Source organism: Mesoplodon mirus (assembly GCF_964341445.2).
Source record: "Mesoplodon mirus genome assembly, chromosome: 3".
In the NCBI taxonomy this organism is placed as follows: domain Eukaryota; kingdom Metazoa; phylum Chordata; class Mammalia; order Artiodactyla; family Ziphiidae; genus Mesoplodon; species Mesoplodon mirus.
This window is the reverse complement of record NC_138978.1, coordinates 16,962,110-16,987,487: the sequence shown is the minus strand read 5'-3', so window position 1 is coordinate 16,987,487 and position 25,378 is coordinate 16,962,110. Positions and strand designations below refer to the sequence as shown.

At 52.2% G+C, this 25,378-nt stretch overlaps 1 protein-coding gene across 1 annotated transcript in view; it reads right to left on the bottom strand.

Moving 5' to 3' along the window:
* The window catches only part of IGSF21 (immunoglobin superfamily member 21), a gene marked incomplete at both ends in the record, with an annotated part of 247,143 nt that overhangs the window by 59,399 nt on the left and 162,366 nt on the right, over positions 1 to 25,378 (bottom strand). Inside the window, one exon of the mRNA XM_082615553.1 lies at positions 20,722 to 20,843. Coding sequence (XP_082471679.1) covers positions 20,722 to 20,843 — 122 coding nt within the window. The remainder of the gene's footprint in view (positions 1 to 20,721; positions 20,844 to 25,378) is intronic.

The following is a 25,378-nucleotide window of genomic DNA, read 5'->3' as shown; positions in this document are numbered from 1 at the left end:
ACTACTTATGGCAGTCAATTGCTATAATTTGGAAATGACTGGTAAAAAGGCCACATCATCGTTTTTTGAAGAGAAGCCAAAAATAAAGATTTGTATGTGACATTTCAAAAGTTTGTCATTGATTTAATTTTAAGCTTTTTTTTTTTTAATTAAAAAAAACCCTCAGGGTCAAACACAACTTGTTTATTGCTGGCTTTGTCCTTGAGTCCTGGTTTGTGAGTGAGGCCCCATGAGAGGAAAGACTTACAGGGGAAACTGAAGGAGCAAGGGAGGGACAGAGCTGGGACCATCAGATGCTCAGAGCTGATCCTGCCATGGCAGAGTTGGAGTGGCAGCCACCTGCAGGGTGAGTCCCCGCTTCAAGCTCCCCTGGGTTTAAGCTTCTGAAATAAGCATCCTGGATTCTCAACAAGGCTGAAACAGAAACAGTGCTGTTTAACGAAACACACACACACACACACACACACACACACACACACACACACTCACACCCCTTATCAGCAGAAGCAAGGCCCGCAAAAGTGAGCAGTGGCCGACAGCCTGGTGAATGTTCATGGACACACACCTCTTTCAACCAAAGCCTCCACCATCTGTTCCTTCTGCTAGTCGCCTGCGTAAGGGGGAGATGAGTTCTTGGTGGTGGTGCTGGGAAAGTGGGGATGAAGAAAGAAGCAACTGTCCACCCACCTCTGCTTGGGAGGGAGGGGCAAGGGCTCTCCCTCATGTCCACAGCAATGTCACGTAATAGTTACACTCACCCAAGGAAATGCCAACAACTGGGTGTGGTGTGACCCACAGTCCTGGTTTGGGAAGAGCCATCTATGGTCAACACGCCCGCCCCCCCGGCTCTGAGGAAGTTCTTCCATGGTACAGGTTACCTTTCCCTATGCATTCTCCAGACCCGCCACGGGTGCCTGCCTGAATACTTCAGATGCCAAAGATGGCAATGCGAAGAGCATGGACTCTAGCCTGGCTTTGAATCCCGACTCCTCCACTGACTAGCTGTGTGACCTTGAGCAAGTTACTCTATCACTCTGTGCTTCTATTTCCCCACATTAAAATTAGGGGTAGTAACAGAGACCCACTATGGAATGGAGGGGCAGGGCTCGTACACAAGATAGTAAGAGAATTGCTCATGCCACAGTTCAAGGTCAGAGAGGACAACTGACAAAACGGAGCGTCTGTGCAGAGCTCTGAGCAGGAGAAGGACCCTCTCGGTCTCTGAGCAAGGGGTAGGAAGGCAGCTGTGGTTTCTGGAAGGCACTGGGGTACCATCCCCAGCAGCTGCAGGAGAGACCCCATTCCTCAATGTTCAGCTTTGGAACTCACACTCTATGTCTCTGGCAGGACCATGCCCCTGCTGGGAGGGAGAGGACAGATGACAGCTCTGCTCTGACAGGGCCCAAGGTCTCCAGGGCATCCTACCCCCTTGCTCTGCATCATTGCCTGGCAGAGCCCAGTCCCAGTGACTGGCACAGGATGAGGACCCCAATTGCCCTCTGTCATACTTCTGTCTCAGACTGGCTGTGGGTCTTGGTTTCCCATCAGGGACTCTGCCTTCCAGAAAGTGAGCCTGAGAGGCAAGCGGGAATCCCTATACTGGAGCGTGGCAGAGATTTGTGTCTCCAACCTAACAAACACTGAATAACTTTTCTTTGCCTGGCGCTATGCTGGGGGCTTCTACACAGGATCTCCTTAAACCTCCGGTGCATCCATCCATTTGCATTTGTCTATCCAACCATCATCAATCCATCTACCCTTCTGTTTATCATCCATCCTTCTGTCTATCCATCCATCCAACTATCCATTCACTCATCCATCCAACCATTCCTCCATCCATTTGTCCATGCATCCAACAATTCTACATTGGGTGTCTACCATGTTCCACTCAATGGCATATAGAGTAATTAGTAGAGAGACAACAGTGAACAAGACAGGCATGATCCCTGCCCTCATGGAAATTACGTTCTAGTGCTCCAGACAGGATTGGAATTAACCACCTAAATACATGTTTAATTAACAGTGTGATGAATTTCACGAGACATCCAGGGCACTCCTAGAATTGACAATGGGAGGACCTGACTAAGCTGCACTGGAACATCAGGAAAGGTTTTCTGAAGAAAGGACATGAACACAGAGGCCAGAAGAAGGAACAGAACTTGGAAGGTGAGGTGGTGGGGGCGGGCAGGTGGAGAGGGTTCCAGGTAAAGGGAACCAGATGTGCAAAAGACCTGGGAGGGCAGAGGAGTGATGGTCACTAAAGAAGTGAGGGAAGATCCAGGGAGCGAGGGGCAGTAATACAAGATGTGGAAGGTGATGAAGGTAGGGTCGGGCCGTGACCTCCTGGGTCATGTTGAAGAGTTTGGCTTTTTTCTCAAGAACAGTGGAAGTCACTGAAGAGAGTAGAGGGGGAGTGAGGATGGAGGCATGACATGATCAGTCTGCATTTTCCACTCTGCCGAGTTAGAGAATGGGAAGAGGAAGGTCAGGAGTGGGGATGGACAGACTACTTTGGAAGCTACTGCAATGCTGTCAGATGAGAAATGCCATTGGCTTGGTCTAGCTGGGGAAATAGAGAGGAATGAGCTATCTTGGAATTGATTCAGGAGGTATTAGGGATGGGACACAGTGGCTGATGGCACGTGGAGAGTGAGGGAGACAGAGGCACCTGGATAATTCCCAAGTTTCTAGCAGCTGGCAATGGTGGGGTCCTTCACTAAGCAGGCAGCAAGGGGTAGCTGAGAGGGGACCACGTGAGTCCAGTTTGAGTTTAAGTTGCCTGAGAGACATCCAAAGGGCAACGTCGGTTAAGGGGCTGGATGTGCAGGTCTGGAGAGAATTCAGGCTAAGGATAAAAGCCCCTTGATGTAGGCATCACCACTCCCATTTCACGCTCGAGGAGCTGGCCTCAGGGAGTTGGCATGATGTGCCCAGGAGCTGAGTCAATCCCAGTTCATCTCTGGGGAGAACAACATCATCAAACCCTGGATTCCAGTGCAGCTACACTTCCTGCCCGGAGCCAGAGTTTCCCTCTTTTCTTGGATCCAGCGGCTCCAGATGGGCCAGCTTGTGCCGGCTTACAGACAGCTCTCAGCTGACCATGGTGTCCTTTCCTCGGGGCCGAGTGGAAACAGACTGGGAGATGGTGGATGGACCAGGGCACATGCTACCTGATGCTAAGATTCCTCCCACACAGCACACCTGCACTCCCCACCCTCACTCCGGCCACAGGTCTCTGGATGCACCCCTGGCCTTTGGTCCTGCTGTGCCCTCCACCCAGGATGCCTCCTCCCTGTGTCTTTGTTTGGCCATCTCCCACTCTCCGACCCATCATGGTCTCTGATAAACCACTCAAGCCCCTTACCCTCCTGCACCTCCATCAAGGAGGCCAGGTAGATACCTGTGCACTCCTGGGGTCCCCAGTAACCATTGTCTGTTTGTCCAGATCTTCCCCATCACCAATCCCCACCCCCCAGGCTGTGAGTACCTCCCACAGCTCAAGAAGTGTGTTTTCTCTTGGTGGGAATGTAAATTGGTGCAGCCACTGTGGAAAACAGTATGGAGGTTCCTCCCAAAACTAAAAATAGAACTACCGTATGACCCATCAATTGCACTCCTGGGTACATATCTGAAAAAAACAAAAACACTAATTCAAAAAGATACATGCACCCTAATGTTTACAGCAGCACTATTTACAGTTGCTGAGATACAGAAGCAACTAAGTATCCATCCGCTGATGAATGGATAAAGAAGATGTAGTACACACACACACAATGGAATACTACTCAGCCGTTGAAAAGAACAAAATTTTGCCATTTGCAGCAACACAGATGGACTTGGAGGGCATTATGCTAAGTGAAATGAGGCAGACAGAGAAAGACAAATACTGTATGATATTGTTTATATGTGAAATCTAAAAAATACAGCAAACTTGTGAATATAACAAAAACGAAGCAGACTCACAGATGTAGAGAACAAACTAGTGGTTACCAGTGGAGAGGAATGGCAGGGGCAATATAGGGATGGGGGAGTGGGAGGTACAATCTGTTGGGTGTAAGATACGCTCAAGGATGTATTGTACAACGTCAGGAATAGAGCCAATATTTTGTAATACTATATCGCCAACGTTTGTAATAAGTGGAAAGTAACCTTCAAAAATTGTCTAAAAATGTTTTAAAGTTTAAAAAGTTTAAAAAATAGAAAGGCATCACAATTAAAAAAAAAAAGAAAGAAATGTGTCTTATCGCAGCCAGAATTCCTACTTGCCCTCCCAGGCCTGATGTATCCTCAGCACTGGTGCCAGTTTGCTGAGACGTGGGAGAGGACAGTGGTGAGAACCAAGGTTTGGCCTCAGACCACCCTGCCTGGGTCCCAGCTCTGCTCCAAGTCATCCTCTCTGTGGCCGCAAGCAAGTTACTTCCCTTCTCTGATCCCCTGTTTCCTCATCTGCAAAGAGAGGTTCACGAAGGGCGGCCCTTGCAGGCTTACTTGACGATTAAACAAATTCAAGTGTATGGAGGTCATAACAGAGGGCCCAGCACATGGTACCCACCTCATACACACTCCATAAATGTTTGCACTCTTATTATTATTAATTAGGCACGAATCATCTTTCTACGTAAAAGATGACCTCCGCTAGCCTCCGGGGAATGAGTCAAGTCTCTAAAGCTGGAATCGTGATAAGGGAGGCTCAGCCAGGCTGGGCTGGAGGATGGAGAGGGCTGAAACAGACTAGATATTTTCTTTGTTAAAAAAAATGTTGGGCCATGTTCATGAGAAGGCAGATGCATGAGAATAGGTTTATCAAGGTGGTTTTCAGTTCCACTGCAATTTAAAATAAATAAGTCAATTTAATGTTTACAGAGTGAGTTATGCCTTATTAGGGACACGGTGAGCTGAGGAAACTTGGCCAAGGAGAAATTTGAGAAATTGGCCCCGGCCGTGAGAGTAATTACAGCAATGCTTTAGTGTGCAGTCTTGCCCAATGATATTTTCATTCTGTCTAATTTATGAGCTTATTAGCTTTATGGTGAATATAGAAAGCTATACCACAACATGGACCTAATTTGATCAGAGCCAAACAGTCATGTCTTCCCGAGGTGGTCTTAATAAAGGAACAGACCCCTGTTTTGAAATTGTTTCCAAGTTTTCTAGAAAGATTCAGGGCAGAGTTCCAGGCCTCTGGGTCCTGGGGCTGTGAATTTGAAAGGCAATAAAGGACAGTGGTCCAGAGTGCAGACCATCTGCTTTTAAACACCAGCTCTTCTGCTTTCTGGTTATGTGGCCTCAAGACCTTAGCTTGGCCAGGGCTCAGTTTTCTCACCTGTAAAATGGGAGCAATAAATATTCCTACCCATATGGTGATCCAGAGCCCTATGGAACAGGGCCTGGCCAGATTGCTCACCACTGTCTCCCCAGAGCCCAGCACTGTGCCTGGCTTCTCACAGGTGTTTGGTAAATATCGTTGGATGAACGTGGCAAAGGCCAACATCCACGTAAGGTGCTTAGCACATAATCTCCACTACCCTCGTATCTCATGTGCATCGTGCCAGTTCTTAGGGCTTTACTAACTCATTTAAACCTCACAAACACCCTCCGAGGTGGGGACTATTACCATCATCCCCATTTTAGAGATGGGGAAGCTGAAGCACAGAGATGTAGTGACTTGCCTAGGGTCCCACAGCCAGTAAGTGACAGAGCTGGGATTCAGACACCAGGACCCTAGCTCCAGGGTGACTCTATCATGTCACCTTCTGTCTTAAGCGTTCTTTACGTTGTAGCTTTATTATTCATAACAAAGGTTGAGGTGACACCTTAATTTCAGATGTCTAGCCTCTAGAATTGCGTGAGAATACATTTCTGTTGTTTTAAGCCACTCAGTTTGTGGTATTTTGTTACAGCAGCCCAAGCAAACCCATATGGGCGGCCTCCAATCCAGCTGAGCATTTGCCTTCCTGAGGCTCTGGCACTGCCTCTCCCAGGAATACATCTAAAAGAAATGAATGCTCAAGTTCAAAGCAACTTCACTTGTCATTGTGAAAAACTGGAAGCAACTCTCTGCAATGTCCCTCCAAGGGAGAATGGGTAAATAAACTGTAATCGAGCCAGGCAGTGGAGTACTATGCAGCGGTGACTTGCTGAGTGAAAGAAGCCTGATATGGAAAGTGTGATCCTATTCGTGTGCAGAGCAAAGGTAGGAAAAATTAGTTGAAGTTGATTCAAAAGTCAGAATCACATTTCCCTCTTGGTGGATGGAAACCTCGTGGGATGCTGGAAATGCTTTATATCCTGATCTGGGCGGTGGGTGGGCAGCGGGGCATATGCCTGTGTAATGATTCCCTAAGCTGGGCCATTTAGATGAAGCACTTTCCTGTGTGTATGTTATACCCTGATGTAAATAAAAGGGAAATACATAGATGGGGAGCCCCCACTGGAGAGCCTCAAAAGTCTCACAGAGGCATCTGGAGTTGCTTCTGTTGGTCTCCAAGAGGCTGGGGATGGATGATCTTTGAGCACGGAGGAGGTGCACATAGCCATGAGCAGGACAGGGGGCACTTGGTGGCATCTAAAGAGGATTTGTGACAAGTCCAGGGGCCCCCTTGATCCATCAGCAGCTGGAGCAGCTGGCAGGGCCTCCACGTGCCCCTCCCCACCCTAGATCTCAAGGGTTGGCGTCATAGCCTCGGCAAGCAGGGGGGAAACATTGCGGGGAGAGCTAATGGTGCAGAGACGCAGCCCAGGTTCTCTCCTCCCGTGCCAGCCTCTCCTTATCAGCTCCCTCTGCTGGGCCCTGCTCTGTTCCCATCAACTCATCATTCCTAGGGCACCCTGGGGTTTTCCCCATCAGACTTCAGCACCTCCAAGCCCTCAGAGCCTGTCTCCTGCACTGGTACATTGCAGAGGCAAAAAGGAGGCAGACCTTCAGCAGCCAGCTAGAGGCAGTCAGGGAAACGGCCACCCGGGGTTTACCCCAGCACCACAGGAAGTGTGGCGCATAGGCTCAGAGATGCTGAGTGATCCGCCCAAGGTCCCACAGCTCTCAAGGGGCACATCTGGGCTCCCCACTCCGGTCCTCTTGACCCCAGAGGCTGGTCCTTTCCTCTATACTCCCCAGACTCCTGCAACAACCAAACAAGTGAATGAACTTCCAAGCCCATGGTGATTGGTGGTGTGGTCTCGTGGAGAACAGGTACCCTCGCTGCAGACTGCCCGGGTTCAAGATTTGGCTCCACCCCTTGCCACACACTTAACCTGGGGCAAGGCATTTAACCACTTGGCCCCTCAGTTTTCCCATCTGTAAAATGGGACCAATAGTGGTTATCTGCCCCATAGCTGAGAGTTTTTACCTGGCACATAGGAAGCCCCAGACAAATGTTTGCTATTATAATGAGTTGGTGTTTTTATCATTGGTGGCTACAAAGATGAAAGCAAAAATGGTCACATTTCTGCTTGGGAGCCCTTTGAGGGCATCAGACCCACAGAGAGACCCTTTGTGGGCACTTCCTGTTCTTTCTCAACGACTCTGGTGGGGAGAAGCCAGGGGTGGCAGAGCCCAGATCCCACTCAGCCACAGCTTCTCCAACGTGGCAACGTGACTGTGGGCTCCTGGGGCACCAGGCACCGAGTAGGATCCTGCCAAGACGGCTCCAGGCAGCGTTCGTGAGCACTTGGGCCTGAGCTCTGGCCGTTCCCAGCTGCTCTGATCCAGCTTGATGCCTGCTTCAAATCCCAGATCTGCCCTGCAGGCTGCATGGGTTCTGGGCATGGATTCAAGCTCTGCTGGGCCCATAGACCTCACAGGGTCATCTGGGCCATCCCCCTGCCTCCCCATCACACTCACATCAAGCCAGAAAAGGGGGGGCTCCTGCCCCTTGTCTGAAACTCCAGAAGAGGGCCCCTGGGGGAGGTGGGAAGTGGGGAATCGGGGGTTGTAGGCGGGGCACCAAGTGGTCAGGCTTGTCTGGTTGGTGAAGGAGGCAACAGGACAAGCACGGAGATGGAGACTCTGGGTTCTGGGCCTCTGACCCCTCAGGGAAGAGCCCACAAAGCAAGTTACCACCTCCCCAGCCCCCCGGCCCAGGAAGCCCACATAAGCCCATGCTACAACCTTGGCATATGGGCACCTGGGCATGGAAAGTCCCCACCCACATGCCCTGGACCCTACAGTCCATCCCACAGCGCCACACACTGTACTGCAACTGTCTCTTTACGCATCTGTCTGGGCCTCAGTTTCTGCATCTGTAAAATGGGACGTGGGGCTTGGCCTACCTCATGGGATGTTGTGGGGTTTGAATGACACAACCCATGTAAAATGTTTAAACCACATCAGTGTTCAGCAAATAGCCCTTCCTTTGGGGGATGGGGGGGGGTTTTTTCTGCCCTCATGTCATCCTGCTCTGCTTAACTTGGCATCTGGCTCAGCAGAGGCGCTCAGAAATGTTCACTGAATGAAAAAGAGAACACAGTGTTCAGTGATTCCTTTCCCCACTCACTCCCCCAAAATCTCCAGGCCAGACTGCGGGTAGGAGCTGTACTCAGGCAGGTCACCTGGGAGGAGGGGCCAGGGGAGAGTCCCTGAAAAGCAGAAGGAAAAGCCAGATCCTTCATTCATTCTTTCCACCCTTCCTCTGTGCTGAGCTCTGCCGGGCCCAGGTGGGTGTGGGTGGGTGCAGACATGGTCCCTCCCTCCAGGAGCGACAGTCAAGGAAGGGTGATGGGAGAGGCTCCTGAGACCCTAGGGAACAGGGGTCCTTGCTGGGGCAAACGGAGAGGGCCTCCTATGAGCCAACAACATTTCCCCTCCATTATTATTATTATTATTATTTTGCATTATGGTATAAAATTTGTCTCATACAGAAATATATATACGTTATAAAGCATATTATAGACATGCACCTGTGATTCAGCTGTCTTTTACTTAATACCACCACGTGCTAGGTGTTAGGCATTTTGATGGTTAGAGTTCCTGCAAAGCTCACCATAGCTCGGGGTTGGGGGTGGAATCATCATTCTTCTCCTACCAATGAATAAGCTGAGGCTCAAAGTCCTGCCCAGTGTCACCACAGATAGCATGTGATAGAGGCAAACCATAGTTGCATATCTACCTGCATCATAGCCAAGAGTAATGGGGGTCCCATATCCTGGTACCCTGAGCCTGCTGGAGCACTTACATAGCAGTGGCTGTGAGCCTGTATTCTGCCACTGACCTCTCCCGTAGCTGGTGGGTTTGAATCCTGGTTCGGCCACCTTCCGGCTCTGTGACCTTGGGCAAGTCACTTAACCTCTCTGAGCTTCACCTTTTCACCTACCAATGGGGGTAGTAATAACCCCAACAGTGCAAGGATTTACGAGTCAAGGTGTGTAGAGCACTTCCAGCAGGGCATAAGAGCTTGATAAACACTGGCGTTGGCATTTTGTTAGTTCTCAGATCTCAGGGCTCTGGCTATGGCATCACTCTCGTGGGGGAAGCAAAGATCCAGTCCATCAGTGAGTCCTGCCCGCTCTGCTTCCAAATTCTTCTCCCATCACTTCCCTCCACCTCCACCCTAGCTGCCTCTCCTCCCTGGTCCCTCTGCCTTCACTTTCACAACCTCTCCAATAGCTAAGGTGGGTCTTTTAGCAACACACACATAGACACAAGATCGACCTTGATGGCTCCACATCACCCCTAGAATACAATTCAAACTCTCTCTAAAGACCCAGAATGATCTCCAACAGCAGTTCTCAAACTTGCCTGAGTATTGGAATCACCTTGGTGACTTTGAAAAACTGATGTCCGAGTCCCCATCCCCTTGCCCACAAAGTTCTAACTTAACCAGCAGGGCTTGGCCTGGGCATCAGGAGTGTGTAAAGCTCCCGGATGTTTCTGATGTGGACCATGGATGACGGCATTGGCCTCACCTGGGGGATGACTGGAGCCATAGGCCCTGGGGCCCTCCCCCAGACCCATGGAATGAGAAGCTGTATTGTAACAAGCGATTCCTGGGTATGGTCAGGTTCAGGAAGCCTGCACCCGGAGATCTGGCCTCTGCTGACTCCTCCCCTCATCTCCCACAGTCCTCGCGGGGCCTGTCAATTCCCCAGCCTCTCTGGGCTTGTTTCTGCTCTTCCTTGTCACATGGAGCTTGCTCCCATCCCAGGCCCTTGCTTCCTCCTCTGCCGGAATGCTCATTCCCTGGACTTTACGTGGCTGCTTCATCCTGCCAACCAGGCTTCAGAGAGCCCCCGTCCTCTCCCTGTGTTGCCAGCATAACCCCAGGAATATCAGCTCCGTGGGGACAGGGTTCTTGTCTCCTTTGCTCACCCTTGTCCCCCGAGGTCTTCAGTTAAGAAACACTTTTTAAACAACGAGTGAATAATTAGGGCAAGTCCTGACCGTGGTGCCTGGGACCTGTCATCAGAACTTCATTCCACCCCCCTTACCCAGGGTGCCGCCTGACACTGGGCTTGCAGTTCCTCGTGGTTGATTCTGGGTGAAGACATTGTCTCCGAAAGGCCCCTGGTAAAAGGCAAACTGCCAGAGCTCCCTCCCCACCCCATCCCCTCGGCATAGGGGCTCAGCCCCATTCCCGGGGGAGGCCCCCAGAGGAGGAAAGTTCCGTGTGATGGGGAAGCTCTCCCAGTTCTTGTGATAGTCACTTCCTCTCTCTGTGCTGAGCTTGGTCCCCCAAAATAGGGTCTAAGATCTACACTCCATAGGGTTTAAGCAAATGATGGATGGGAAAGTTTTGCTGACAGTTTGAAAGAATAATTCTACATTTGGGTAATCTGTCAGCTCATCAGTTTAACAGATTTCGACTGAGACCTTGTGCTGGACACTGAGGTCCTAGAGATGAAGAGAGGAAGGTCCCTACTCTAGAGGGACAAGACCCATCCTTGGTGATGGAGGGGGCACAGGCAGAGGGCTCCCTAGTTGCAATACCCCGGGGTGTCACCAGAGGGCGGCAGACAGCTTTGCAAGCACTTCCCTCCCCTGGGAAGAAACTGGTGAGAAGGGTGCGTTCTGGGAGTCCCACTAGACTCCTAGTGGGCCTGGGGACAAATGCAGAATGGGGGTGGGTGGGTGCAGTGTGCTGCTCTGTGCCAGCTGTGGACTCAGCAGAGTACACACATCTCAGTCACTGTGTCTAATGTCTCCACTCACCCAAGACCCAACCACAGAGAAGTACCCAGGATGCCACCCCCAGTGTGGAATGGGGACCCACTTGGAGCCTCGGGATCCAGGGTCTGTGCTGCTGGGGAGATTCTGGGGCCATAGAGGGACTCCAAGCCAAGAGATGCAAGAACGTGCAGGGAGAGGAGAATGAAAAGCATCATGCTTGTGTGTGTGCGTGCACGTGCATGTCTGTGTGCACAGGAGGGCAAAGCCCCTGCACGGGGAGGGGGAAATGAAGGAAAGATGAAGATCACACTAAGAAAGGGAGACCGTAGGAAAAACTGAAACTCAAGGAGCAAAAGCAGAAGAAGGTCGACCTTTACCCGTGGGAAGTGGAGGGAGACAGGACCCACCAGGACCGGTCCTTTGGGAGGGTACCGAGTTCCAGCCTGTGCCGCCGGTACTGGCCCACCTGGGCTGCTCATGGCCTGGGTGGGGGCAGATTTGTGTGAGTGAAAAATTGCCACCTGGCATGAGAAGCGCTGAAGGCAATGCGCAGGGTTCTCCTGGAGCACCGTCGGTAGCATTGATTCTGCGCGGAGGCAACAGGGTCGGGGAGGACGGGGCCTGGACCCACTGCTGGGCTTCAAAAGGTAAAGAAGGGCAGGCGACCGCTGGAGGAGAGAAGTGGAAGCTAAGATGTTAACACCAGGGGGTTGAGGCAGGGAGAGGAGAGGGCAGCAGGGGCAGGTGGAAAGTGGGGGGACGGGACGCCATCGTGCTCCGTGAGGACTTAGGCAGAGCAGTGGGAGCACGTTCGCCTCAGTGGATTTCTCAGCAGGTAAATGGAATTGATGCCACCAGCGGAGGCAGCCAAGGAGACCTGGGAGTTGCATTTCTAGGACCCGAACTGGACATCACTTGGTCTCCTTGGCCAGCGAGTCCAGGGGCCTGGAACTGCCAGGCAGTGTCTATTTTTAATGTGGTGACTAACTCTGGCAGCTTCCTACCTGGAGGCATCAAGCATGGGGGGGCACAGATCCACTGTGTGTGTGCACGTGTGCACATGCGCTCATATGGGGACATGTCGGGATGAAGACACAAGGTCACGTACTCTCACTAAGTCACTTGAGTTTCCAGCACCTGGCAGAGTTCCTGGCACGGGGTGGTCACTCATGACTGCTTGTTGGATGAGCCTGCCCCTGATGGCCCAGAGACCCAATATGACTCCACTGGCTGTTTGAACGCCACGGCTTGGGTATGAACCCAAGCTTCCCCATGTGCAAGCTGTGTGACCTTGGACAAGTGACTGTACCTCTCTGTTCTTTCGTGTCATCATCTATATAACAGGATTCAATGAGTCTGAGATCTGCACTCCACGAGATGGTTGCTCAGGTTAAACCGATGATGGATGGAAAAAAGCTTTGCTGACTGTTTGAAATTCAGACAATTCCATATCTGGATAAGCTGTCAGCCTATTGATTCAAGAAACCTTTACTGAGGGCCTGGGCTTCCATCCCAGGCCCTGTGTCAGGCGCTGAGGACCTAGAGATGAAGAAGGGAGGGTCCAGTTCTAAGAGACAAGACCCGAGAGGGACAGCTGAGGGCAGGCGTCTCTGCAGAGCAATTCCTGCAGGCCCGACACACAGGGTGGGTCCAGGAACTCCTCCCTAATGGATGCTCTGGGGGTGGGAGGCTGGCGATGGGGTCCAGTGAAACTTCTGGCTCAGAAAGTGTGGGTACACTCCACCTTCGGGGAAAATTCCAGGGGGCTGTGGAAAGAACATCTTGCTCCTGAGCCCCCTGCCCCCCAGTCAAGGCCCCACTTTCCGAGAAGCTTAGCACTGGGCCCAGGATACTGTTATTGCCCCATCTGCTGATACCTCGTGGTGTTTGGTGTGGGGACGGCCCAGCCTCCTGAAACAGCTGGTGCCTGTCAGGTCGCCCTGGACGGGAGGTCACTGGCTGGTCCAGCTGTTTTGTCATCTTTAACCCAAACGAGTCTGGCCCCTGGGGGCCTTAGGACATCATCGTCTGTCGCCCACCGGCTACCAGCAGCAACGAGAATTATCTGTGCCTTGCAGCTTCCCGCTGAATTCTTTGGCCCCATCTGCACATCGGAGCTGATGGGAGGTGCTGTGTGCAGCAGAGCTTTGCAAATCTCGCTGCCAACATCTTTACCTGGAAGACCTTTTTTAAAAGACTGCTTCCCCAGGCCTTGCTCCAGGATGCTTGAATCAAATTCCGTCTTGGTGGGGCCCAGGAATTGATATGTTTAAGCAACTCCCAAGGTGATCCTAATGCAGGGGGTGCACTGATCGGCTTGTGGTGTAGACACCACGGAGGGTAGCTCGTGCTCAGGTGGTATAACTGGCAGCCTCTCCTTTAGGGCGCGGTGGACTGTGAGGGGAGTACTCAGCTGAAAACTTCCTGGGCAGGAGATTGCAGCCCCGACTCCTAAAATAATCCCTGGTGTTGATTTGGGGCCCAGCTGCCACTTGGGGTTGGAGACCTGGGGTGTTCAATTATGATGCTACTCAGAGGCAGCTGTTATGAACGAAGTGCTGAAAGGGTTCACAGTTATCCTTACAGCGTCACTGGCTCATTCGCTTCTTGGGTGGGAGAGAGAGCAGTGGGTTTACAGTGGGTCAAGGACTGGGTGTAATCTTGATAGTTCCCCATCCACTCTCCCAGCACCCAGCACCAGCTGGGCACATAGTAGGTGTCCAATGTGTGTTTGCTGAGTGCTCAAATAAATGAATAAATGAAGGACCATGTCCTGTGCAGGCAGCACGGGTTATGTACGTTCTGGAGACAAAAGATGTATGGTCCACTGTAACGTGCAAAGAGGTAAGCTGTGGAATTCACACTTGCAAATCAACAAGGGTCAGAGGGCACTTTTTTTTTGTACCAACGGTGGAGAAGGAGTTTGCCCTGCCCGCTAACAGCTGACACTACAGAAGGGACATGGAACATTTCAAAGGGAAACAAACCCCTCTCTGATCTTTGGACCCAACAGTGAATATGTCTATTTTAAAACCAACCCCATTTTTCCTTTGGAACAGATTCCAGAGAGCTGTGACTTTGAAACCTCCGTCTGCCTACCTGGAGCAGCCTTGCTACTACTTCAGCACTTCCCTACCTGCCTCCGTGCCTTTGCACAGACAGTGTCCGCTACCTGCAGTATCCGCTCCCAGGCTCTTCTTTGTCTAAAACCTACTTATGCTTCTAGGGTCACTTCAAATGCCACCTTCTCCACGATTTGCCCGGGCTCTCCATCTCTGATTCATCATTGCATTACATCTGAATCCTCCCCATGGTAGCCAGCACTTGATTACCTGAATTGTTAGCTATTTATCTCCATGTTTTATCTCCTCTTTCCTTTCATCCCACAAATATTTATAGCTCCTCTCTAAATGCCAAGTAGGTTCTGAGGTCACTGAGACGAAAACGATAGAGCAGAGGCTCGGAGGAGCTTATGGGCTGGTGGGGGGCAGGTAGAGGGAGAAGGCTTTAAGCTCCATGGCGGCAGGGGCTGCGTCTTGCCCACCTCTGGGCACTGTGCCCCCCGCCCCCCAGCTCTGTGCCTTGAATGCAGCAAACACTCAATATGAGCTATCAAGAGACTACACGAACGGATGCATCTCAAAGTAATAAAGCAAGTGGCATTTCTTTCTGTGTCCTCAGTCCTCCAGGCTCTTTTTTCATTTACTTGATTTCTCCCACATCTCCCTCCTCTGATAAATATGAATTAGGAAGGTGTAACTGTGCACTCACATTCTCCGCGAAGCCCCCAGGCTCTGCCTCATACCCCCACCGTCCCAGCCATTCTCAACCTCCTACAGGTTTGGGGGCGGTGGTGGGGGGAGGAAATGGAGCCTGGTCACATGTTCACAGCTCGAGGCAATCAGACCCGAGTGAGAGAGCCAGCTCTCAGCCCTCACCTTTGCCTCCTGGCCCCTGCCAGCCCGAAGCGGTGGGCCAGCACCCTCTCCCAGCTTCACTCAGGTTTGGAATCTAAGTCCTGAGACCCATGAAGAGACCTCTCTCTCTCCCTCCCCAGACCCCTCTGAGGAAAGCTTGGTCTTCCTTTCCTGATCCCTCCAACCCATGCTCCCCTTGGCAACCAGGGTGAGCTTTACAAGACACATCACATGAGACCCCAACCTTCAGTGGCTTCCAGGACGTTGAGCATAAAAGCCAACTTGTTTCCTTGCTCCCTGAACTCTGGCCACGCTGGCCCTCTGGCAGCTCCTAGATCACGCCAAGCTCTTTCTCAGAAACCTCAGGATCTTTGCACTTGCTGTGCCTTCTACCTGGAATGCCCTCCCTACCTCCAGCCTGGTCTGTCGGGCTTCTTTTATCCTATAGATCCCTGCTCAGATGTCTCCTATGAGAAACTTCACAGCACGCTCCCCCTTCCCCCTACCGCCACCACACATACTCCACGACTCTCATCATCTCCATCACATTCCCTTATTTCCTCATCACCTACTGAAGATATTTTTCCGTATTCTTTCAAACACATTTTTATAGTCTGTCTCTCTTCACCCCCTGCATCGTAAGACTCACCAGAGCAGGTCTGATTATGTCTCGCTCGCCATTTTATCACCAGCACCGTCCCTGACATACAGCAATTGCTCCATTCCTTTGTGATAAATAAATGATGCCCGGGTTGGGGGAAGGCCTGAATTCCTTCTTCCAAAGTTTATCCCACAGCCGTGACAGCGTCAGTGAAAGACATTCATCACGCCTTCTACCACTAACTCATCCACTCCACAATTATCTACAAATTGTCTACACTGGGCAGGGGTTGCTGGGCTGGGCGGCTGGGGAGATGGCAGTGAAGACATCACCCCCAATCTCCATCCTCATGGGGCTTCCGGTCGAGTGCAGGAGGCACTCTGAATACCTGGTGTCAGGGCAGTGAGTGTGGGAGGGGAAGGGCACTGGGGTGCCTGGCCCAGTCTGGGCAGTCAGGATGGGCTTCTTGGAGGAAGCAACATGTAAACTGAACCTGAAAGGATGAGCAGGGCCTTGGCAAAGAGAGGTGGGCAAGGCGTGGGAGGGGCGCACTCTTGAACCCTTGAGTCTAGGTTTCCCTCACTGCCAAATGAGGGCCAGTGAAGCCTGCTTGGTGGTCCTAGGGACACCCTGGGCTGATGGGATGGGGCATGGACTGCAGAGGACTTCGGGAAACAGAAGGCACGAGGTGTGGTGGGGGGAGCAGGGGCTGGTGAAGGCTCGCTGTGATTCACCCTGACCTCCAAGGAGGTCACAGCTGCCATCTGGGGACAGTCATCTTCTGCAGGGATTAATGAGTTTTGCCCACACAATCTTCCCCTCAGTGAGGGGGGTCCATGCATCTGGTCCACTTGTGCCTGGCCTGATGGAACAGGTGAACGGGGCCCGAGGCAGGGCCTGACAGGGCAGGGGTAGAGGATGGCAGATGTGCAGGATGCCCGCAGGTGGGACTGTTACTAATATCCTATGTCCCCACTTAGGGGCCCCTGAGAAACAGAACCTGAGACAAGGAATCAATTGGGAGCTGCTGGCTTATTTAGGAGGGTATCCCAGGCAGCTGGAAAGGGAGTGGGGATTGAGCAGGAAGGAAGTCAACATAGGTGCATCCTGGAGGCTATTCAGTCCCGCTGGGGAACTCAGGGACAGTGGAGAAGACACATCTGAGTTGCCCCACTGGAGGGACGAGGGGACTGGGGTTTCATCTAACACCTCCTATTAGTCATTGGTCGAGGCTGCTCCCAGACCTCAACTCCCTGGCACTTGGGCTCCGACATCTGCCACACCTGCCTTGTCCCCACCATGGATGGCTCCTTCCCAGCCCACAGGTCTCAGCCCAGGGCCGCCTTCCTGGGAGGCTCTGCCTGCCACCCCAGCACCTTAGTCCTCCTGGCACTGCAAGCTGTTCGCCCCTCGTTACGTCATCACCATCGGACTCACATCTTTGTGGAATGTGTCATGAAAAATTTATTGATGTCTTGCTTCCCTTGTTTCCTCTCTGTCTCCCCCACGAGAGTGTAAAGCCCCGTCTTTCTTGTTCCCCACTGGATCCCCGGCACCTGCATCATACCAGGCTCCTAGTAGGTGCTCAGTTAAATATCCTTTGAAGGAATAAATTATTGTCAATTCCAAACTGGGAATTCTGGGCTCTGAGGCTCAGAACTAGAAAGGCATTTGATCGATGAAATCTTTGGCGTGTGCAGAGGGGCAGTGACCTGCCCAAGAGGTCATGAACTGGGGCCCCACACCTGCACCCCCAACCTGGGGACAGAAGCCCTGTCACCCCACCTGACTCCCATCTCTCCGGGAACCCCACCAGTGGCAGGAAAAGCCCTGGGATTCCCTAAGGCTCCCCTGGCTGCCCAGAAAATTGCTCTCCGCTGACTCTTGGTAATCTCAGTCTCATTCTCTTCCCACTTTCCCCAGCTGAAGAGGAAGCGGCCCAGACAGCTGTGGAGCTGGGACTCTCTCTAGATGAGAAGCATTAATTTGTAAACATCTTCATTTATATGTAAATGTGGAGTCCCGCACCCCTCACCAGCCTTAACGAAGCCCTGCAGCCTGAGAAGCAGCCTCAGTCAGCACAGCTGCTCCTGCGGCTGCAACTCTCCGTGACTGGATTAGACTCTCCAAGAGGGTCTGCTCCTTCCTTCCCTGCTTCTGTGGCTTCCTTGAGGCCCCCCTGCCCTGCTGCTCTCTGCCTGGGAGACCCCCCCCCCACCATTGTAACCAAGGTTCCAGGAGAAGGCTGGGGAAGAAAAGAGCACTGGCCGCAATTGAGCTGCTGTGTGACCTTGGACTAGTCTCTTCCCCTCTCTGAGCCTCGGTTTCCTCAGCTGTAAAATGAGAAAGGCAGTGTGGTGGAGGGCTGGGATGAGGTCCAACCAAATTGATGTTGTTATAGCAGGGGACCCTTGGGCAAGTCCCTTGACCTTGCTGAACTTTGACCCCATCTGTAAAATCAGGACTACAGAAAATAATAATAATAATAATAATAATAATAATAATAATAATAATAATAATAATACCTGCCTGCATTCCAGGTGTCGTTAGTGAGGATCAAGAGAAAGAGTGCACGGGGAGGGTTTTATGAGATTTGGGAAAAGGTGAGTGCTTTTTTTTTTTTTTCTTTTTTTGCAGTACGCGGGCCTCTCACTGCTGTGGCCTCTCCCGTTGCGGAGCACAGGTTCCGGACGCACAGGCTCAGCGGCCGTGGCTCACGGGGCCCAGCCGCTCCGCGGCATGTGGGATTTTCCCAGACCAGGGCACGAACCCGTGTCCCCTGCATCGGCAGGCGGACTCTCAACCACTGCGCCACCAGGGAAGCCCTTTTTTTTTATGATGACGAAAGGAGGGCTTTTCTAGGCAATAACAGCATGCAGGCACCACTCAGCAACTACGGCTGCACTTTACGCAAATTATTAACTCAACTCACAGGTTGCAGTGAGTTTCTTCCTGTTGTCATTCCCTTTTAGAGACTGGGAAACTCAGAGTTACCAACCCGAGATTACACTAAAGCAAGGGGGTGGAGGAGCCAGGATTAGAACTCAAGCCATCAGACATGAGTCTCATCAAACCCTACAACGATTGTTTAAGCCAATCATATTAAGCCTGCTCTACAGGTGAGGACCCAAGGCAGAGAGAGGTCAAGGTCCTTATGGTCCAAGGTAACTCAGCAGGAAGTAGCTGAGCTGGGCTTTGAACCAGGTCTTTGCATACCAGGGCTGTGCTCTGGATACATGAGATGGTGGGGGTCAGAGCCAAGGAAACACCCTGGAGACCATACCTGCAGCCGTGGGTGGGGGACTGAAAATAATGGTATGTGGGGAGCTGTTGCTTCCCAGAGACCTTGGTAACTAGGCACAGGTGTAGCAGGCGGAGATGGGTTTCTGGGAAGCTGGAGGTGATCTAAATGTCCACTTGTGCAAAATCATCTGTGGCTCCCAGGATAGCTATTTTCTTCTCCAAAATGAGTTCTTACTTTTTTTTCGTTTTGATGGTAACTGGTGGGTCTTAAGTGTGCTTTAAGGCACCCCAAATCATTTTTGGAAGCAGGTGTAGGAGAAATCATAAATAGATGGATGAAGGTATCTGTGTGGTCATTTGTACACCTCTTTGGAGCCTCTTCACATCCACATTCTCACCAGATTCCCCCAACAAACGCTGGGTCTGAGCTCCTAACACAAAGCCCAGAGAGAGGAGCACCCAGAAAGGTCCTCCAGGGGAGCACACCCACCTTCCGTTCTTACCAAAGTGGGCATGGAAGGACCACCGGCCAGATTCCCTATGCAGGGCTGGATTTACCCTTTGCAATCTTCTTGTCCCATTTTCTACTTTTATCCACAGGGAAACGGACACCCAAAGGGCCAAGGAGGGTGCCCAGGGTCATCCACTCAATTTGCAAATTTTATTGTGTACCTACTGTGTGTCAGGCCTCATGCTGAGAGCTGAGGATGCAAGGTGAAGGGGGAGCATCCATTCTGTCCTGATGCTCATGGTCACAGAGAGAAGGACCAACCTGTGTGTGGAGAGTGGGGCCTTATCCTCCTGGCGGGTCAGGGGTAAGGCATAAGCGGGGACGCGGCAGGCAGCCCACGAAGCACAGTGCGAGCCAGCTGGTCTCCTGCAGCATCTCCCTGCGTGCCTGGTGTAGCCAGGCTGTCCTCTAGTTTTGGAGCAGACTGCCACTTTCTGCCTGGCCACCAGGCAAAGCATTTGGCTGTGTAGTGTGAAAAAGCATGCACACATATGTGTGTGTGTGTGTGTGTTCTGGAGGAACCACAGCCATTGGCTTTGGGGGAGGTCAGTTCTGCTGGGGTGGCGGGCTGTCTAAAGAAGGTGTCCCACAGGAGGACCTGCTCGATTGGGTTCCGAAGGCTGATGAGGAGTTTACCAGGTGACCAAAGGGAACAGCACCCATCAAGTGTAACGGGTCAGAGCAATACAATAGGATTGGGGCCTTTTAGGCAGTGGGCGGGAGGGGAGTGGGGCCATGGGCGCCCACACGCCTAGAACACAGCAGGGCCTAGAATGGGATCCGCTACCTTAAAGTCTTCTAGGAAAGGGGTCGGGGTAGAAATATTAAGTATCTCCATCCCCAAGGGCTCTTCCTTCCCCATCCTGTTGCTGCTTTGAACCTAGGGTCTGGTTGTTTAGGGTCTGTTTTCCTTCCCAGGTTTAGAGCCCGTGGGGAACAATAGGACGTATTCCACAGGCTTCTGAACCGGGTAGAGCTGGTTTACATCCCACCTCTGGCATTTCTGGCTGTGTGACTTTCGGCATATTGCTCACCCTCTCTGGACCTCAGTGTCCTCACCTGGAAAGGGGTTTGGAAAACCCACTTTGCGGGACTGTTGGAGGAGCCGTCTGGAGAAGCCGACATAAAGGGTCCGCTCCATGTGGCAGAGCTGCAGCTTGACCCCTTCCTGCTTCTTCCCTCCAGGGGATGATTCCCCTTGGGAATGGGGAGCACAGCCCCTGCAGCACAGCCCCAGCTCTGCCTTCCAAGCCCATGGAGACCCCCCTCCCCACTCTGAGAGCACTGCGTGTGGGATAGACATGAAAGGGCTGGAGAAGTGGCCCCCCGGACACCGACCAGCCCTCACCTCACGGTGGACTGATACACCAGGTCCTCTCGCTTGCGGTAGTTCTCCACGTGGGAGAAGTTGGTGGAGAACATGGCGTCGAACGTAAAGATCTTCTGCTTGATGGTGCCGCCATCCGTCACCTGCAAGAGAGCACAGAGGAGTCACAGGTGAGCGCTCAGCCAGCCCTGCCACCCCTTTCCTCCAGGCGGTGAGTGGGCTCCTGGGATGCTGGGGAGATGCAGGCAGCCCCAGGAGAAGCCTCTCGGGGGAGATGTCACAACCATCACTATTATCCTCCCAGGTCATCCCCACATTACTGATGTGCAGGCTGAGGCTCTGAAGTCAAGTGCCTTCCTGAGCCCCTACAGCTAAGAAGGAGTAAGGCTGCCTCTTCTCCGGGCCCTTTCCGATGCACCAGGTGGTCCCACTTCTGCATCCCACTTGTTGGCCTTGCAAAAATGACAAGCAAATCTTGGGGAGCCGCAGACAGGGCCAGAGAGTGTGAATGTGTTTTGCAGAGTCAGCCAGAGTGCCAAAGCCATCCCCGCCCAAGGATAGAGGGAATGGGGGAGGAGCCTGGATAGAAAAAGAGAAGAACTGGGGCCAAGGGCAGTCACCTGTACCAAGAGCTCATACGGATTCAAACAAGCTAAATTGCAACAGTTTCCAATAAAGTCTTCAAGGGAGAAGACCGGAATAGCTAGGGAGCCCAGAGGAGGGGGAGGTCCCATCCTGGAGATAGGGTGATCATGGAGGGCTTCCTGCAGGAAGCAGTACGTATGTTGTCTTCTGAAGGAAGAGTAGGAACCAGCCTCGTAAATGGAGGGGGTGCTTTCTAGGCAGAAGGGACAGCAGGAGCAAAGGCCCTGGGGTGGGAAAGAAGCATCTGTGCTCAGTGAAAGGAGACTGTGTTCAGAGTGCCTGGGGCAGAGAGGAAGTGAAGAGAGTAGACTCCGAGTAGTGAAATGGGAGCCACATCAGGGAGGACCTGGTGGGCAAAGGAACTCAACTCCCCCGAAGACCAAGGAGGTGCAGAGTTTCAGATTCTATTTCCAAGCTCCCTCTGGCCTTAGAAGAGACTGAAGGGACTTGTCTGGAGACAGGGGAACCTGGAGTGGCTAGGGAGAACCCAGTCTACTGACACCAGTGATGGAGAGAAGAGGACAGTGTGGGGGACTTGCCTGCCTCTGGCTGCCCTTGGGACGGGCCAGGAGGGGTGTCAGGAAGTCCCCGTTTCACAGAGGAATATGAAGGAGGCCCCGAGAAGGCAGGGGCTCTCAGGAGGTGGTAATAAAGCCCACGCTGGAAGACAAAGGCTGCTCGGGTGCCCAGCTGTTCACAGCTGATTAAAAGCCGGACCAAAGTGCGCCCTAATCCCGCCTGCCGCCTGTCCGCGTCCGCATCCTCATCCCCACCGCTGTGCTGCCTCCGGCTAATGAAAGTGTTACTCCACAAAGCAGCAAGGTATGTGTTGTCACTGTTTCAATTATTTATCTGTTTACTCGGCTGCAGTTTTCCGCTTGTCTCAGCAACTCTATTATAGAGTTGCAGCCTCTCGCCGCTCAGCGGGGCTTCTCGCTAACAGCCTGCAACAGGGAGGCCTCCACTTCCTGAAGAAGTGGAATTAACTCCCTGTGGCTCTGTGTGCTGGAGGCAGGAGAGGGGCTGGGGGTGGGGTTTCTCCAAGGCCTTGGGGGAGGGGGGAGATGCTGGGATGGGGTTTCTCCAAGGGGCTTGGGGGAGGGGGGAGATGCTGGGATGGGGTTTCTCCAAGGGGCTTGGGGGAGGGGGGAGATACTGGGACGGGGTTTCTCCAAGGGGCTTGGGGGAGGGGGGAGATGCCGAAAGGTGCTTCCCCAGCCCAGCAAAGGCAGCCCTGGAGCTGGGTCTGCCACCTTCTTGGGAGGATTGGCCCCGGGGCAGCTGGCCTCCTTTGGGCACATCTGGACCCCAGCTGACTTGGACCACATCTGTCTGGCCAAGGTGATAGTGCTGCTGGTTTAGGGAACACAGATTCAGTGCAATCCAGCCAGCATTTATTGAGTGCCAGCTGTGTGCCAGCCATGAGCTACAAGAGTATGGCTCACCCTCCCCAAACCGCAAGTTCATAAGAGTAGGAGACCTCTATTAGTACCGGGGTCCCCAGGGAGCCCCGGCTGGTGAGGGTTAGAGTGATGATAACACACTCACCAGCTCCAGGACCCTGAGAGGGGTCAGTGGTGGGACTTCCCACTACACGGTGTCTCCTCGCTGAGCTCAAGCCTCTGTGTCTCCAGCAGGCTCATCCACCGCTCATACACTTCACTTGCTCCCTCTCTGAGGGCTTTGCGCTTTTCTGACTGTGCATGGGTGCAGTCAGAAGGCAAGACATCTCATCCTCTGGTCCTCTCACATTGCCTCTCACCAGCTTCCCAAACAGGGGATGATGAGAATGGAGGAAGAGTGAGGAAGAGGAGCAAAGTACCTGTAAACCAGGCCCCTGAACTGGGGGACAATTTTGCCCCCTCCTCCTCCTGGGGACAGCTGACAATGTCGGGAGCCAGTTTTGGTTGTCACAACTCAGGGGCAAGACGTGGTCCTTGTATCTACCAGGCAAAGGCCAGGGATGCTATAACCATTCTACGATGCACAGGACAAGCTCCCAAAGAATTATCTGGCCCCAAATGTCAACAATACCAAGGTTGAGAAATCTGCTTGAAACACATCTCTTTGTATAGAGCAGAATAGACAATAATCTCCCATTTTGCAGATGAAGAAACTGAGGCTTGGAGAGGCAAAGTGATTCATCTGAGGTCCCACAATGGGCTCCTGGCAGAGCTCTGGCTCCCAGACCAGAGTTCACATCCCACCCCCTAGGCTGAAAAGGGTTGAGGATGAACTAAGTGCCTCTCCGGTCCTCTCTCTCTACACTCAGCGGCTGCCTCATTAGGAGGCAGGATGCCAGAAGCCCAGCGGAGGTTTGAGTAATTTTCTCCTAAAGTCATAAAAGTGGAAGGCATCCTGCCTGTTTGACTTGCAGCCTCGCCTCTCTTCAGGTACTGCTTTTTTATCTCCTCCTAAAATGCGGCAGCCCTTATCGTCCCAATTTCAAATTTCACTCCATTTTTTTTTTTTTATACAAAGGAAGGAAAAAAAATCTGTCAGTAAAACTGTCTCTCAAATTTATTCTCCGGGACTGAGGCTTTTATTAGTGGGAAAATACACCCACACCCCACACATACTCACACATACCCACACACCCCAGATAAAGCACCGAAGAATTATCTGAATCGTAAATCGCTGTTTCGGGCCCAGGGACAGGGGAGTTTCAAGGACGCACCTAGTTTTACTTTGGTTTTATTTACATCTTTTTCTCTGGGGCCTGCGTCTGGCTGCTGTGGTTAAACTGGCCTCAGGCAGCCCGAGACAAGCACTGATCTCCTTCCAGTCAAGACATCCACTGTCCCAGCTCCCTGCAGCTGGCTCTCAGACATCCCTCAGCCTCAGGGAAGGTAAAGGAAAGTAACAGACTCCAAATTCACTCTCAGGCCCCAGGCCAGTGGGCAAGTGGCTATTTGCAAGGAGGTTATTCTGTAGTTCTTGGAGGTTTGAACCCCTCAAGACAGAGGCTGGGAGGGGGTGGGAGTAATCACAGGCTGTGGGCAGAGGGCATGGTGTAAGCCTGAGAAGATGCTGCAAGACACCTTCCCTTTAGTTCTAGAAACATGTCGCCAGGCCTAAGACACACAGGCACAGTTCTAGGCCCCATGGGAGAGAAAGAAATGAATCTCAGACACCGTTGCAGCCCATCACGAGCTTATTCACAGTCTGGTGGGGGAGATAACACCACTCACAGTTAAGTGAGAGGCCAAAGTCTGGGAGATCATGGCTGTAGCAACAGGTATTTGCCAAGTGTCATCTGAGGCTCATGGAGGAGCCAAGAATTCCTTTGGAAGGAGGGGTGATCACAGGAGTCTTCCTGGAGGAGGTGGGCCCTTTTCAGGGGGTATCTAGTCTCAGGCTGCTTCTCCCTGCCTACGGGAGGCTTTTGAGCAAGAAGCAATACTGATTTCCCATACCCCAGTTGAATTCTTGATTTTTGGTTACTACTTTGTGCGTTTGAGCAAGCTATTTCACCTTTCTAAGCCTCAGTTTCCTCATCTGTAAAATGGGGACAACTCAACCTATCTTCTTGGGAGGATTAAATGAGACAAGGCTTGGAAAGATCACCCAGTGTGTGGTCAATGCTCAGTGGAGACAGCTATTTTTATGAATACTAACACTTCTCTGAACCACCTCTTTTTCTGTGTCCCTTCTCAGTCTTCAGGGCTGGAGAGCAGAGTATCTCTTGCTGAAAAGCCAGAGGATGCAAAACATCAGTAAATGAAAGAAGGGGGTCCATTTCTGGGGAGGGAGGGAGGTGGGAGGAGACAGAAGCCAGTGTGGGCAACTGAGAACTGGAGGGCTGGGGGTTGTGTGTGGGGAAAGCAGAGGCCCAGGAACTTGCTGAATTATTATATTATTATATCAGTCCAAAGAGGGAGCTTGAGGAGGCTCAGAACAAGGACATGGTGGCAGGCTAGTCTCGGAGGCTCCAAGACAGTTCCCCAATGCCCATAGTGGGTTGGGACCAGGAGATCAGGGCAGACAGAAAATGACAAAGCTAGTGGGGGCAGTCAAGGTGCTGTTGGAGAGC